At 38.2% G+C, this 14,509-nt stretch overlaps 2 protein-coding genes across 4 annotated transcripts in view; one reads left to right on the top strand and one right to left on the bottom strand.

Moving 5' to 3' along the window:
* LOC101863541 (cold shock domain-containing protein E1) overlaps positions 1 to 1,746 on the bottom strand; it is a 21,240-nt gene extending 19,494 nt beyond the window's left edge. Inside the window, exon 1 of the mRNA XM_005107954.3 lies at positions 1,641 to 1,746. The gene's annotated coding sequence lies outside the window, so the exon portion shown is untranslated. The remainder of the gene's footprint in view (positions 1 to 1,640) is intronic.
* Positions 1,747 to 2,151: 405 nt separating this feature from the next.
* Positions 2,152 to 12,980, top strand: LOC101862973 (charged multivesicular body protein 2a). 3 transcript variants are annotated; one of them, XM_005107951.3, is made up of 6 exons: positions 2,152 to 2,284; positions 5,348 to 5,583; positions 6,018 to 6,197; positions 7,434 to 7,564; positions 8,567 to 8,628; positions 9,544 to 12,980. In XM_005107951.3, the coding sequence occupies exons 2-6, from the start codon at positions 5,410 to 5,412 to the stop codon at positions 9,663 to 9,665; spliced, it is 669 nt and encodes a 222-aa protein (XP_005108008.1). In that variant the 5' UTR covers positions 2,152 to 2,284; positions 5,348 to 5,409; the 3' UTR covers positions 9,666 to 12,980. The 3 variants fall into 3 exon arrangements, with proteins under 3 accessions (XP_005108008.1, XP_005108010.1, XP_005108009.1); XM_005107953.3 differs by having other exon boundaries at positions 2,178 to 2,249; XM_005107952.3 differs by lacking the exon at positions 2,152 to 2,284 and adding an exon at positions 2,389 to 2,412.
* Positions 12,981 to 14,509: the final 1,529 nt, after the last annotated feature.

Raw genomic sequence — 14,509 nt, 5'->3', positions numbered from 1 at the left:
TTTTAAATTTTCTTTTACATGAAGGGGTGACTAAACGCAAAATAGGTTTACTGCCACAGTCGAGCAGTTTTGTCGGCACTTTTTCGTCTGTTACCCCAGGCCGGGCCTGGCCGCCATCTTGGCTCGGTAGTAATCGGGCGGTGTTTCTACCTGTTCTGTTCAGTAATCGTATTGAATGTTAGATCTAGTAACTAAAAGTGAGAAATAACACAAAACAAAACAAAAACACAACAAAGGCACAACAACGTTAACAAAATCAATAACAACAAACACTTACAGCATTGAGAAAATACATTTAATTTTTATTTGGTTCAATCTAGGCCTAGACGACGATGCTCGACTCTTTAGGCCTATCGATTACTGAACAGAACAGGTAGAAACACCGCCCGATTACTACCGATACAAGATGGCGGCCAGGCCCGCCTGGGGTAACAGACGAAAAAGCGCCGTTTTGTCTTCTCGCCCTACCTTTTGAAGGCATTTTCTTTCAAGAAGTATGGTCTGGGAACGTTGCCCCAACCACAATGAAGTATCAATATTCAGACATTTAAAAATCTCTGGCTCTAGAAATTGAATTCGATTTTTTAAAAAGGCGTCTTCCCACTCCTCGCAAAACGAAAAATGACGCCTAAATCTCGACATAGCCATAACATAAAAATCTCGAGAACGGAAACCGTTCGGAGAAATACAGGTCAAGTTTATTTTCCCGAGCGTTCTGACAAATAGTCACCTCGTATATTAAATTTTTTTGACAAAGATCTAGATCTAGTCTTTAGATTTTTTAGACCTAGATCTAGATTCTAAATCTACTATATCAACAATGATTCACGATCTGATCCCTGATAAAACAATGAACACTTGAGGCCTTTAATCATAATGTTCAAACATTGTTGTGTTGCTAATGCAAATAAAACCATTAGGCCTAGGCCTATAATATGAATGAAGAACCCAGTGCCCCTGACAAATAAAAAAAAGTAAGGACTTCCGTAACGAGTGACCACCCCAACAAACTTAACAAACACAACAGACCTAACCCTACCCCAAACCTAACCCCTGCTCCAACCTTAGGCCTTAGTCCCTACCCTAGATGTGCTACTCATAGTGGTCTCATAAAATAGTGGTCGTTCGTTACCGAAGTCCACCCTTACTTTCAGTATTTTGGAAGGACTTCCGTAACGAGCGACCACCCCAACAAACAAAATAAAGAAGAGACCTAACCCTAACCCTACCCCAAACCTAACCATAACCCTACAAAACCTACTAAACCCTACCCCTTTGTTCTACTGTCTCATGGTGGTCGCTCATTACGGAAGTCCTCCCGAAAGGAAAGAAAAAAGTCGGGATTGGGAGAATAATTAAGGCATGCATGCACCCCTAAATCGTCGTCATCCCCTAGCCTACAGCCTACGTCAACTGAAAGTTAAATCACTGGCCTCTTCTTCATATTTGTGTTTTGTCAAACCAAGAACTTGTCCTCTCTCAACTTCGGAAATGGAAAGGAACAACTCATACACAAATAATCTACCTGCAATTATATCCTTTCATCACAAAAGTAGGTGGAAAAATAAACAAGATCTGAGTAAAAATTTTAACAGAAACATAAACAACAGTGCCACATAAAATACACAAGTTGCCCTTACCCCAATCTGCACCTCACTGCAGGGATGCCGCCATCTTAGATATCGATCAAGGCCGCTGGTCGATTTTATGGATTTGTAAGTCAAATAATTTTATTTTATTCATTTGATTTTAAACTTGTCAAAAATATTGTTATCCAATTAGAAAAAACAAATAAAACTTAAAAATGAATATATTTCTAACCACACTATGTTTGGTTTAAGAATAGCAAGCGATTTCTACCAGTCTAATGCGCGATCCTATTTGGCAAATACACTACATCTTCTTTGTTAACGAAGGCCCAGATTATTGTAAGGTCAGCGTTAAATTTCTCCATTATATTGCAAAATGAATAGTTCATAACCCAATTGAGGGACAACATTAGTTTTTTTTGTGTCATTTGAATTTTTTTTTCAAGTAGAATTTGTTAGCCAAACATATTTCTAGATCTATATTTTTACATCTGGCATCACCGTTTGATCAGAAATAAAACCGGAAATAAGAGGTCCGCACAGATAGGTCAAATGTCATGACATCATCAACATTATTGACAGATCAAGACGGAAGTCAACAAACTGGAATCAACTTCTGGGGTTGGTCGTGCTAAAATAACTCTATAAATAAACTAATGAGTAAGTAAGAGGCGGCTGTCTTGCAACACTATCATGTGAGTATTTAAACTCCTACATACATGGAATATAGCTGATATTTCTTGTAAGATCAGACAATTCTTGGTAATACAAGCTCCGGCAAGTTAGAGAAATTATAGTGGAAGTCAAGAGAAATTATAGTAGGGTAGGTTGTAGTTGTTGGTGAGGTGTAGTGTCACTAGTGTGTCGGAGTGTCAGCTAGGTGTACACCTGCTGTAACTGGAGTGTGTTATATGTAGGCCTATTGTGTGCAAGTGTAGTAGTGTTAGTAATATCATGTAAGTTGTCAAGAACTAGACTCTAGTAATATACTATAATATAATTGTTATAAGTAGACCTAGCATGGTTGCGTAATGAGTATGACAACAATGAACAACGTCAACACCTTGACTTGACGAGTGAGGGAACTGCTACTGACCATCGATCGTGTTTTAGTTTTGCTATTTGTTAAGTGTTTAGTTGTCCTGCCCGTGAGTCTATGGCCCACAGACGGGACACAAATTATCGTGAATCATAATCATGTTACTCTATGGCATGGGACAGAAGACTCAAGTAAAAAAGTAGGCCCTATTTTGGTTCTTGTCACAAGATTTAGGAAGCCCTTATTTTTACTCTTCACACCCTCCCCCCGATTTATTGTCACAATAGAGATCATGCGATCAAGCCAACAGTATTTTAGTGTATAATTGATATTCATGTTATTGTCTTGCTCTGATTGATTTTGGCATTGGAATATAGATATTATATATGAGCCATTGCCAAAACGTGGGGAAAAACACACACATCTCACAATTAGTGTGCATAAAATGTGATGCATTAGTATTTATTCCTACAAAACTTATACGTATGTCAAATATAGGATGTAGAACCTGCATTAGCAGTTTCAGACCCCTTGTCAGCTTTACAATCTTGAGTTTGTAAATTTTGTGCCAAAAATGTTCGTTTTTTAGTGATTCCTGGAGTGTCATTTTGAGCACACCAATGCAAACTTCCAAGAATGTCAAAAATTTAGTATTTTTGGGTGTGTTTTTTTTACGTGTGCTTTGATCCTATGTTATTTGTCATTGAGAAAGGTTAACTTGCTCAAGAAATCGGTTTATTTGTTTGCAAATAGACGAACAATTCGGATTACTTGTGCGTCTGTCGTGTCGTCACGCACTAGGTGTTTCAGAAAACACCATTATTTTTCAGTAGAATCACCGTAGCTGGTTAAATCTCTTTGCCTATCGTCGTTTATTCAATACTTCAAAAGCCGCGATGCGCGAAAGGAACATCGGGTTCCTAGATCTACGATTTCGGTCGGCTGTTTAACATTCGCCGTTATTGTCGTCAATTTGCAACGTGCCGGAAGTCCGAATTTCGCCCACTTTTGTTTTGAACGGGTTATCAAAAGTGCCCGGATATAATTGTTTTCTTGAGTGACTTCCCCTTACCCGCGTCCCCAGAACAACGGAAGCAACGGGGGGAACAGAAAAACGAAAGCAGTCATTGCCTTCAGCGTCCGGTGACGCACAAGAATTTTGCGTTGAATGTGACGTACTGGGCTGTTTTGCGTGTTTTTAGGCTACTCTGTTGAATATTTTAGTGAAATTGCGGTGTTTACACTGGATTCCTGGAACAAGAGTGTGATGTGTGAACAAACTTCGAGAGATGGATCATTTCTGTGGTTATAGATTTAGCTTTTGTGCTCAGTGATGACGTTTGGGGTGTCGTCATGCAGCCGTACAAGACTGACTAACGTACAAGAAATTACATTGTCCTAAGAGCAAACATTTTTTAAGTAATGTGTGCTCTCTTTACTCAAACAAATAAACAAACATGTCCTTGTTTATCTGTCTAACTCAAAAATACACATTTTTTTGTTCTTTGTTGGTATGATTTACCTTTTTCCAATACATTGTGTCATTGTGTCATCATTGTTATGTACAAGTAATATTTTTCATAATTGCTAATATCAATAAGTTTTCAACATATATTTCATACATGCAAGATCCATTTAGTTAGAAGCAAAATACGCCTTTATTGATCTGTGTATCTCTTAGTGCAAATTTGTTCTTTGTAGGCATGACTTTACCTTTTCCCAGTATGTTTTGTCATCACTGTTATGTACGAGTACTGTTTGTCATAATTAGCAACATAATTGTGATCGTCCACTGTCTTTGATATGACCTGGTATCTGTTTCAAAGCAAAAGAAACCTCTCCTGTTTTTTTTTAATTCTTAAAGTGCGCTTTTATCTTTGGAGGCAAGACTTTTGTCTTTTCCTGTACATTGTGTCATCATTGTTATGTACAAGTCATGTTTGTCATCACTGTTATGTACAAGTCAGCTCCATTGATTTTGTGCTTTTGCCTCATATTAGTTAAAAAATTGTTTTACACATGTGTTTTTCTGGTACTGAGGCTTTGATAACTGTATTTGTACAGCCTTTCACTATTGTGATGTGTTGTCAATGATAATGTCCAATGTGTATCCTTTCTTGTACATAACAATGATGACATGTTCTGTGCACTGCGTCATTGTTACAAAGCTTGCCATTCATATTACCATTATGAATGGAGTTCATAGTGTACAAAGTGTTTGTTTACTAAACAAATGGAATTTAAAGTCTATAATTTGCCTTGCTGCTTATCTGTTTTTGTCATCACTGTTACATACAAGAAATACAGTAGTTGCCAAACCAATAGACCCATATCTCCAAAACCGTACGTCTCCTTGCTCTGATACTCTAGGAATATGAGCACTAAATGTCAATCTGTGACTGACAGAAAAGAGAGTCAAATTGGTAAGAAAATTTTTTTTGCACCACTGAGTCTCAAGAGAGTCTCACGTTTTGGCAATTGCTCATATGAATGTTCCGAGTGTTTATGGTGGGTGAAGTAATTGTAAATTTATATTTTCTGAGGTAGTGAGTCTTTAAAAGATGAAACTCTTTACTTAAAACTCTGCTTTTAAACAGTTGAAGATATGGATTGTTTACTCTAACTATCAATTTATGTTTCATAGTCACTTGGTCTTTCGAATTTTTTTCTTCCAATAAATTTTGTTTAACACATTCAGTCTGTTTTCTTATCTTTTCAGAAGGATCCGATAAGGTCGTCATTTACCTTTGAACAGATAAAGAGGAAGTGAAACTGTCAATCATGCCGTTGGAATTTCTGTTTGGTCGTAAAAAGACCCCAGAGGAGATGCTCCGCCAGAACCAAAGAGCTCTTAACAAAGCCATGAGGGAACTGGACAGAGAGAGGCAGAAAATGGAGCAACAGGAAAAGAAAGTGATAGCTGACATCAGGAAAATGGCAAAACAGGGACAAATGGTGAGTTTGAGGAGGGACTCATTGATAGGGAGTGGAGTGTTAAGTTCCCTTAAAAGTTGCTGACTCTACTTTTACCAAGGTGCCATAACTTTGCCTTAACATAACAACAAGACCTGAATTTTTTTTTTAGATGTTAAGACTGGACGAAGGAACAAATTCAATGGAAAGTGACACATGAATGTGTTTTGATGTGCTCTGTTTTCATTTGAGGCAAACGGTCGTCTTTAAAATTTCTTTGAATTACATAATTATAGGTTGGTTTCAAATAGGTTGACATCGAGAATTGTTTTTTGAAGTATCATTTTTACATGTATTTTTTTATGTAGCTGTAAAAATATTTTTAAAATGTCAGCAGTTTTCATAAATGGAAGTGTGAAACAGTTTATTGTGATTTACTTTCTCTCTACTTATGTGATAACTTGTGTGCTCCTCAGGATGCTGTCAAGGTCATGGCCAAAGACTTAGTGAGAACCCGCAGATATGTTAAAAAGTTCATTTCCCTCAAGGCAAATATTCAGGCAGTGTCATTGAAAATTCAGACCCTCAAGGCCAACAACACGATGGCTCAGGCTATGAAAGGAGTAACCAAGGCGATGGCAACCATGAACAAACAGGTGTGGTAGTTTAATTATCCTTTTTTTAAGTTCGTTGATTGTATCATGTTTGATCAAAGAGTCTACATAACAAGAGGGGCACTTCTCTCTTTGAGCCAATTAAAAAAGTGTCCTCAAAATTCGGTGGCGCCCTCTTCACAAAAGCTCACGTTTTGCGAACAGAGTTATCCTACTTGAGTTTTAAAAAATCAAAGTGAAACTAGCAAGGTTTTGAATGAATTTCGGAAGAACGCTTTTTTTAAATGGTTACGCTGACAAAAAATCTCTTCCGGAGGAAAGGGTGATTGTTTTCTTCGTTTAATATGACTTTAGAATGAAAGGCTAGAGGTCATTAAAATAAAAACAAACTAAAACTCCACATGGAACGAACCCGAACTGCTGATGAACAACAGTCGATCTGCGCAGGCAAGGAGGTGCTATTCCTATTCTTCTTCTGGAAAAACGAAAGAGAGCTTCAAAACAGATTGTAGCGCCATCTGAAGCAAAGAGCGAACTTCATGCGGACACTTTTTTGGCTGAGTGGCCCATCTTGTTATGTACTATCTTTGGTTTGATGCAGGTTTTGTAAACTGTTTAAAGGCCGAAGGCTAGAATTTAGATGGCTGCGGGATCAGAAAAGTAAAGTTTAAAACTGTTTCTGGTTTGGGTTATAATGATTAGATAAAATTTAACTTGCTTAAACTTTTGCAACCAACAAAATTGTTATTATTTTGTGGATGTGTCCAGGGCCCCAAATAAGATAGAAATATGCATAGAGAGATTTTACCATTTTTGGTCATTTGGGTGTCAAAGTTAAAACTACTCATTGTTTTAATTGAAGTAGGCCAATTGAATTTTATTTTTGTATCCAAGTTCACCTGGACACTTTTTGTGAAGCAAATGCCTTTAAAATGGGCTACCTGTCGTTCTAGAAATTTTTATTGTCATTTTCTATATAGATACTTATTTTTAAGTACTAGCCCTGCATGACAGGATTGATAAGATTCTTTAAAATATCACAACCTCGTTGCTGTGATTATGAAAGGATTTTTTAAAAATTCCCGTTAAATTTAGTTCAGGTTTTATATTTTTTTAGGAAGTGACTGCCTCTTAAATAACTTGCAGTATTGATAGAGAGGCATTAAATTTAAATCCATACACCTACCAGGAAGTGTTTACAGCCTACAGTTGTTTGACTTGTAGTTCCGTAATATACGTTGTGTAAGTTTATATCATTCTTTATCTTTCTCTTTACAGCTGAAGCTCCCTCAAATCCAGAAGATCATGATGGAGTTTGAGAAGCAGTCAGAAATCATGGACATGAAAGAAGAAATGATGAGTGATGCCATTGATGATGCTCTGGGCGATGAAGACGATGAGGAGGAAAGGTAATGAGTAATGCTACGGTTATTGTTTAGAATGTTCCAGTAATTAGATGGAGATTCCATACAGAGAAAGGAGGCATTCTGCTTGATAGTTGTATTGTTTCATTCTTCTTCTCTGTAATATTTTCTTTAGAAACAGTCTAATTTCTTCGTCTTTGAGTGCTAATGACCACTTGAAGGTATCACAATTTTTCAATGTGGTGGTTTATGTAAATTACCTTGTTTCACTCACACACACACACACGCACGCACACACACACACACACACACACACACACACACACACACACACACACACACATACATACACACACACACACACACACACACACACACACACACACATACACACACACACACACATACATACATACACACACACACACACACACACACACTCACTCACACACACACACACACACACACACACACTCACACACACACACATACACACACACACACACACATACACACACACACACGCACAAACACACACATACACACACACACACAAACACACACGCACGCATGCACGCACGCGCACACACACACACACACACACACACACACACACACACACACACACACACACACACACACACACAGAGTCTGTTTCGTCCCCTGTCTTTGAGAATGCAGTTTCCTCAATGGAAGTGCTCCTGGTGCCTTATATGCAAGCCTGAAGTCATTATATGTTCAGACACAACTACTTACCTATCTGGACACTTTTTTAATTAAACTTCGTTTCGGCACAAACATTTGTTTTATAAAACTATTGTAGATGTAAGCTATATTTTTACTGCTAAATATAATATATTTTGTTGTTCCATTATGTGTCCATTATTATCTTCCTCTTAGAGTGTGGTTGGACCTCAAAGATGCCACTGTTGTTTCTGTCTGTATGTCTGTCTTGCTCTTTCAACATTTTAAGTCTTTCCCTCTTCTAAATAACAGAGTGTCGATGTGCTTCTTTTTATTCAAACTCCAACAAATTATTTTTTTCAGTGACGCCATCGTTTCACAAGTACTTGATGAGCTTGGCTTGCAGATGGCCGATGAAATGTCAGGTAAGTTTATAAGTGTAGGTCGGCTGTTGTGTGTGGTGTTCGGTCATGTGTATACATCTTCTTTAAAATCTCTTATTGTAATTATTATATTGCAAATGTGTTGGGCATGTGCAGACACAGTTAGAAATTTTTGGATAGGTGGCTTCTTTGATTTTTCCTGTCAAAGCCAGACCAGGCTGGAAGGGGTACAGCATCCCAGCAGACAGATACAGTACTAGCAGTGCATCTCACAATGAGTCTGTAACACAGGGTCAGAATGACTCATTGGTAAAAGTGAAGTGTAGCATGCTTCCCAAAAACATTTGCACATCCTGTTACCAAAAACATTCTCCCATCCTGTCATCAAAAATCACCAAAAACATTTTCCCCCAAACATTTCCGAGCCTGTCATCAAAAACATTCTACCTTTCCGATCAGTTATCAAAAACATTTCCCCATCCTGTTTCTGTCATGGAAAACACTTTCCCGTCCTGTCATCGAAAACATTTCCCCATCATTTCCCATCCTGTCGTCAAAAACATTTTCCCATTTTGTCATAAAAATTATTTTATTTAAAACATGTCGCCATCCTATCATAAAAAAATATGTCCCCATCCTGTCATAAAATAACATTTCCCCGTCCTGTCATCAAAAACATTACCCCATCCTGTCATTACTTATCAAAAACATTTTCCCATCCTGTCTTTAACATTTCCCCATCTTGTCATGTCATTGTCTTTAAAAAACAAAACATTTCAAACACTTTCCCCATCCTGTCATCAAAAACATTTTCCTATCCATTCATCAATAAACATTTTCCAAAAAACGTTTTCCCATCCTGTCATCAATAAACATTTTCCAAAAAAAAGTTTCCCATCCTGCCACATCCCATCTTGTCATTAAAAAAAATGTCCCCATCTTTTCCCGTCCTGCCAGGCCTCCCGAGCACGGGCCAGGCTCTGAGCGCCGGGGCCAGCAAACAGCCACAGGCAGCCGCCGCTGTAGGGGACGCAGACGCCGATCTGGAGGCTCGCCTGGACAACCTCAGGAGACAGTAGTGGACGAACCGATGAACCACCGGGGGGGAGGGGGGGGGGGAGCAGCCGGACAGTGGGGAGACTAGTAGCTGAACTGCGAAGAGAAGTAGGCGAACGGCAAGAGCACCAGTCCAGTATTTATTACAGCGTTTCAACTGGGATATTTGTGGACATTATTAATGTAGAACGTGAAGCGCTCATTTATAATCAAAGGAAGAGGACTGGGTTTTTATTTCGGGCAGGGAACGAAATAAACTTGAAGAATGTTTGCATACAATGCGTGGAAGGGAGGTGAATGTGAAGAGCTTGATGTACGCTGTAGAAGAAGCTACAGAGTCTGGAAAATTAAATTACGAATGGGCTGTATCTAGGTAGAACTTGGAAAGTACACACACATTCAGTGTAAATTGTGGAAAAGCAAGAGTTAATTTTGAAAGTGATCAGAGATTACTTTCTTGGTACAAGCCTCACAAGTAAGCTATTGTTGAAATAAAATTTGGCCTTCCCTCACTCTACAAGATTTCCTCGGAACTGCTCTGTGTTTCATTGTGCTCAAAGCGATGTGAGGGAAGTTATAGCACACAGATGATGGGTACTCAAATATCTTGAGGATTTGGATAGATGTATTATATGTGTGTGGATCCTACGTGCTCATTTAGTGGATGTAGTCCTTCCTTACTTCTAATGGGATAAACGTACATTTATATTCTCTAATTCTCTACGTCCTCCTGTTGTACATGAAAACATTGACTTTCGTTAAATGATGATCTTGTGCCTGCATTCTGTACAACACGCGGAGGTCGGCAGTGTGTGTGTGTGTGTGTGTAGATTGAGCTGTAAACAAAAAAGGTCAAAGGTCTTCTACTTCACTGAATCCTCATCCCCTTACATGACAAGGCTTGGAAGGGGGGGTGTTGTTGTTGTGTGTGTGTGTGGTAGCCTATCCGTACGAAATGTTTGGAGCCCCGAAGAGCGTGCTCTTCGCCAGGGCCACCGCCTCCCTTGGGTAGCGGGTGAGGCAGTCCAACCTCCCTGAATCCCCCCCCCCCCGAAGAGATGCCACCGTTGTTGTTGTTTGGGAATTTGCGGCAAATGTCACCCAGGTTATACAATATTGCTTATCCGTGACTGCACATGCAGTCTTGGCTTTTTTTTTTCTTCTACTTTCCCCTCCGAGATCCATTTTTCGTACAGATACCATTGTATCATATTGTAAGTAAGAAAAATGTCCCATCAAACTGTCGGGCAATGAGACATGGGGCAACTTGAACTGGGCTGGGTCTCTTCATCAGCGTTCAGTTTGCTGTAATTCGGGTATATGATATTATACTAATATAATATATGGGTAGCTTTGATGTAAAATTAAAATACTAAATTCTCAAAATGTAGATATCTTCCTTCTACAAGTCGTCTACAGTGTGTGTCCTTGAAACTGTTTTAAGTAAAACGAGTTATCGTTTTTGTTTTGTACGAAATTAGCCTTTTTCTTTTTATCTGGCACAAGAAAACTTGTGGATTTTTGTTGGATTTCAGGGCATAGAACAAGATTAGTGAAGAAAATTTAGGATCAAGCTCTGTGTTCAACTTGTCTTTTTTTTCTTGCTAGAGTTGGATACGCTTGATTCTGATATGTTCAAGATTTCTTATTATATCTTCTCAATTCTTTGTCAGATGTGAGGGTGGCAATGGCAAGGTAATTAACAATAGACGTTTGTGTGTTTGAGCTGCTTGAAAAAGTGTGATGTTGAGAACCTTCCAGAAGTTTTCAGTTACTTAACATAGGCTTGTCAATGTATTTTTGAAGGTTGGTGCACTGATGCTGGGCAGCTTTTCTTCAGTTGTCATTAAACACACTGCATACACACGGCCTACACCGTTTTGGAATGAAAGCTTAAAATTAGGTCAGTCACCGGAACATTTTCAGAGTGATTTTTGTGAAAGTGTTTACATTCTGTGAGTGGTGAAGTGAGATTTTTTTTGTAATTTTGACTTTTATTCAGAGATTGTTGGTATCTTAGGCTGTCCCTGTCGTTTTGGGCAAGAACAATTTTGAATTTATGCAAACTGAGCCCAAAAATGTGAAATTATGCGATTCTGTTAATTTTAACAAAAAATGATAAAGGAAAATAATCAGAAATTATGCAAAAAATATCAAATTTTGCTAAATTATGAAGGTTATCAATTTTCTTCAGCTAGCCTGGCTCTGAATGCCCTTAATTCTGTTGTCCTTGAAATCAGTCCATCTAACATGTCCTATGTGTGACGTTGGGTAATTCCCCCAGACAACACAGAACATCAGTTGTGCAGTCTGTCTCTCAAGTAGAAGGCCTACTACTCTACTTTGGTAGAGGTTGAAGGCACCAAACATAATTCATTCATGTTTGTCAAGAGTTTTTATAGCATTGCTTGATTGAAGGGTTTGCATAAAATTGTTCGGCCATTTGGCCATGATGACCCTGTGTCTGCCACAAACTGTACAGTAAGATTTGCGGGAACTTTTTTTTTTGGGGGGGGGGTGGTGTTTGGGTTTTGTTGTTTTTTTATTTAGGGTCACATTAATGGGGTCAGGCACAGATTGGTCAACAAATAAATCAAAGGAATTTTATTTTACTTGAGGAATAAAAAAAACAACTTTAATTAATGAAATTATCCCAGAACACTTCAGCTCCAATTTGGCATAACTGAGTAAAATCCACATTTGAAAAAAAGATGTGTAACTTCACACAGTGCCAGTGACCTTGTTTTGTAACAGTAGAAAATTATGATTTGAACAATTCTGGAGTTGGCCCATTTGTGCCTAACACCATCAATATATGGTCGCTTTCAAGCACAAAGGGGCTATCCCAAAAAATGCTGTTTTGAGAAAATCATTGGTAAAGTTTTGCCTCTTGTTCAGTTTCTCTCAAAGACAAGGAGAGTTTTTTCTATAACCAGACATACACACCAATGAAATCAAACTTCTCCTATAGATAGGGTAATGCCCACTTTTAGTGTGGGTCAAGATTTTGGGAAACCCTGGAAATTTGGGTTAGCCCGCTTGTCCTCAAAAGCGACCATATTGAATGAGAGTGTATAAGAAGAAAATCTGAGGTTTTGACTGAGGTATAATTGGTTTTTGTGTGTATGTTATGTTTATTAAGTGGTAGCTGCTGGCATCTAGACTAGACCAGCTACAGATCACGCGACAAGTTGTGTCGTCATCATACACAGAAGAAATGTGTAAGCTACTCATACAAACACGAAATGTTTTGTGAGCAACTTTGTGAAAGCTATTGCAATGTCAAAGTCTGTACCTTTCATTCTGTAAATAATTTAAAAAATATGTACAATTTTTAATTTGTTTATGTTGGGTTTTGTTTCTTTGTTTTATTTGACATTTCTTGAAATGTCAAACCAAATAGGCTATAATAACCATTGAAATGAAAGAACAAGCACATAAATCACATTCTTTTGTGGGGAATAAGGACACCAAATGCAGTAGATTGCAGTCAAAGCAGTAGCTTCCTGTTCCTTCAGCAGCAGGTTTTTTTGTTGGTTTTTTTTTTAACCCGGCTGCACCTAAATGGGAGTTGAATGTAGTCTAAAAAGCAGCCATTGAGGCTGATAAAAGTATGAAGTAGGGAGAGCCACATTAGATTTTAACTTCAGCATCCGTCACAGAACAGCTTCTCATTCTCTGAAGGAGGTACTTATGTGTCAGGGAGGTGTGTCCGATACACAATCAAGTAAAAATAACTTCGTCTCTTCTTGAGAGGCCAGAAGGTTTTGTGGACCCAGTTGGGGCATGATATTGTGAAGTTTATTGTTAGTTCGTCAAAGTTATGGCCATAACAGTTGTCGAAATGCAATGCAATAATAAGACATGATCAATATAGCAAAATAATGTTTCTGAGAGGATTGGTTTAGTTTTAATAAGAGTTTTACGGCACTTGCAACACAATAAGGCCATATAAGTGCCGCAGAATAGAGGTGTTACAAGAGAGTAACATTCACAAAAAAGGAGGAGAGATAAGGACGATAGATGTTTGATAGGAAAGAAGGATTAATTTAGTTTTAATAAGAGTTTTACGGCACTTTCAACACAATAAGGCCATATAAGTGTCGAAGATTAGAGGTGTTACAAGAGAGTAACAAACAAAAAAGGAGGAGAGATAAGGACGATAAATGTTTGATAAGAAAGAAGGAGCAAACCACACCAGAGCCCCCGCCAACCACCCACTGAAAGGTTAGGAACCCATAGCACCAATATCAAGTCTCATGAAGAACACACGAAACACGCACATGTAACGGACAATAAGTGTAAACAACCACACCAACATATGTAATAGACTGGTTACATTTTTATTCAATCAAATCAAAGCATGAACAAATGCGAGTTATTTACACACAATTTACAGGGTTTATATATATATATATATATATATATATATACGACATTTCAAGACTTGAGGGAAAAACTGTCGGTCACATTTTGGTGATATTTTTAGAAATCTTAATAATAATGATCAGAACCTCCAATCTTCCAAAGGATTATGAACTAATTTTCTCCCTATATTTTTAGGCCCCTGCCATTTCTCTCCCCTCCAAAAGTCAAACTGCATTAATTAAACTGTAGCGTTATGAAGCCCCCATTGGGTAAAGCTTAAAAAAAAACCAAAATGTAACAGCCGTTTTTTCCCTCCTGTACTTTTTCATTTATCAAGCCACAGGGCACCAGACAGGTGCTCTACAAAGATTGGAAACTTATTCTTCATCACATTGCTGTCAGAGACTATGCAAGTTCCCCACACCATGAAAATCTTGTTTTATAAAGACCGACATGAGAATGGTATACAGGAAAACAAAAGTCTTGATGGACCGTTGTC

This window comes from Aplysia californica, unplaced genomic scaffold, assembly GCF_000002075.1.
Source record: "Aplysia californica isolate F4 #8 unplaced genomic scaffold, AplCal3.0 scaffold00645, whole genome shotgun sequence".
Lineage (NCBI taxonomy): Eukaryota > Metazoa > Mollusca > Gastropoda > Aplysiida > Aplysiidae > Aplysia > Aplysia californica.
Note: the sequence above shows the minus strand (reverse complement) of the source record. Positions and strands in the feature narration are given on the sequence as shown.

What these genes read in the sequence shown, in the direction of transcription:
- LOC101862973 (XM_005107951.3), top strand. Translation starts at nt 5,410, where the DNA reads ATGCCGTTGGAATTTCTGTTTGGTCGTAAAAAGACCCCAGAGGAGATG. An exon ending in TGGCAAAACAGGGACAAATG is followed by an intron (nt 5,584 to 6,017) that starts GTGAGTTTGAGG and finishes TGTGCTCCTCAG; the next exon opens with GATGCTGTCAAGGTCATGGC. An exon ending in TGGCAACCATGAACAAACAG is followed by an intron (nt 6,198 to 7,433) that starts GTGTGGTAGTTT and finishes TTCTCTTTACAG; the next exon opens with CTGAAGCTCCCTCAAATCCA.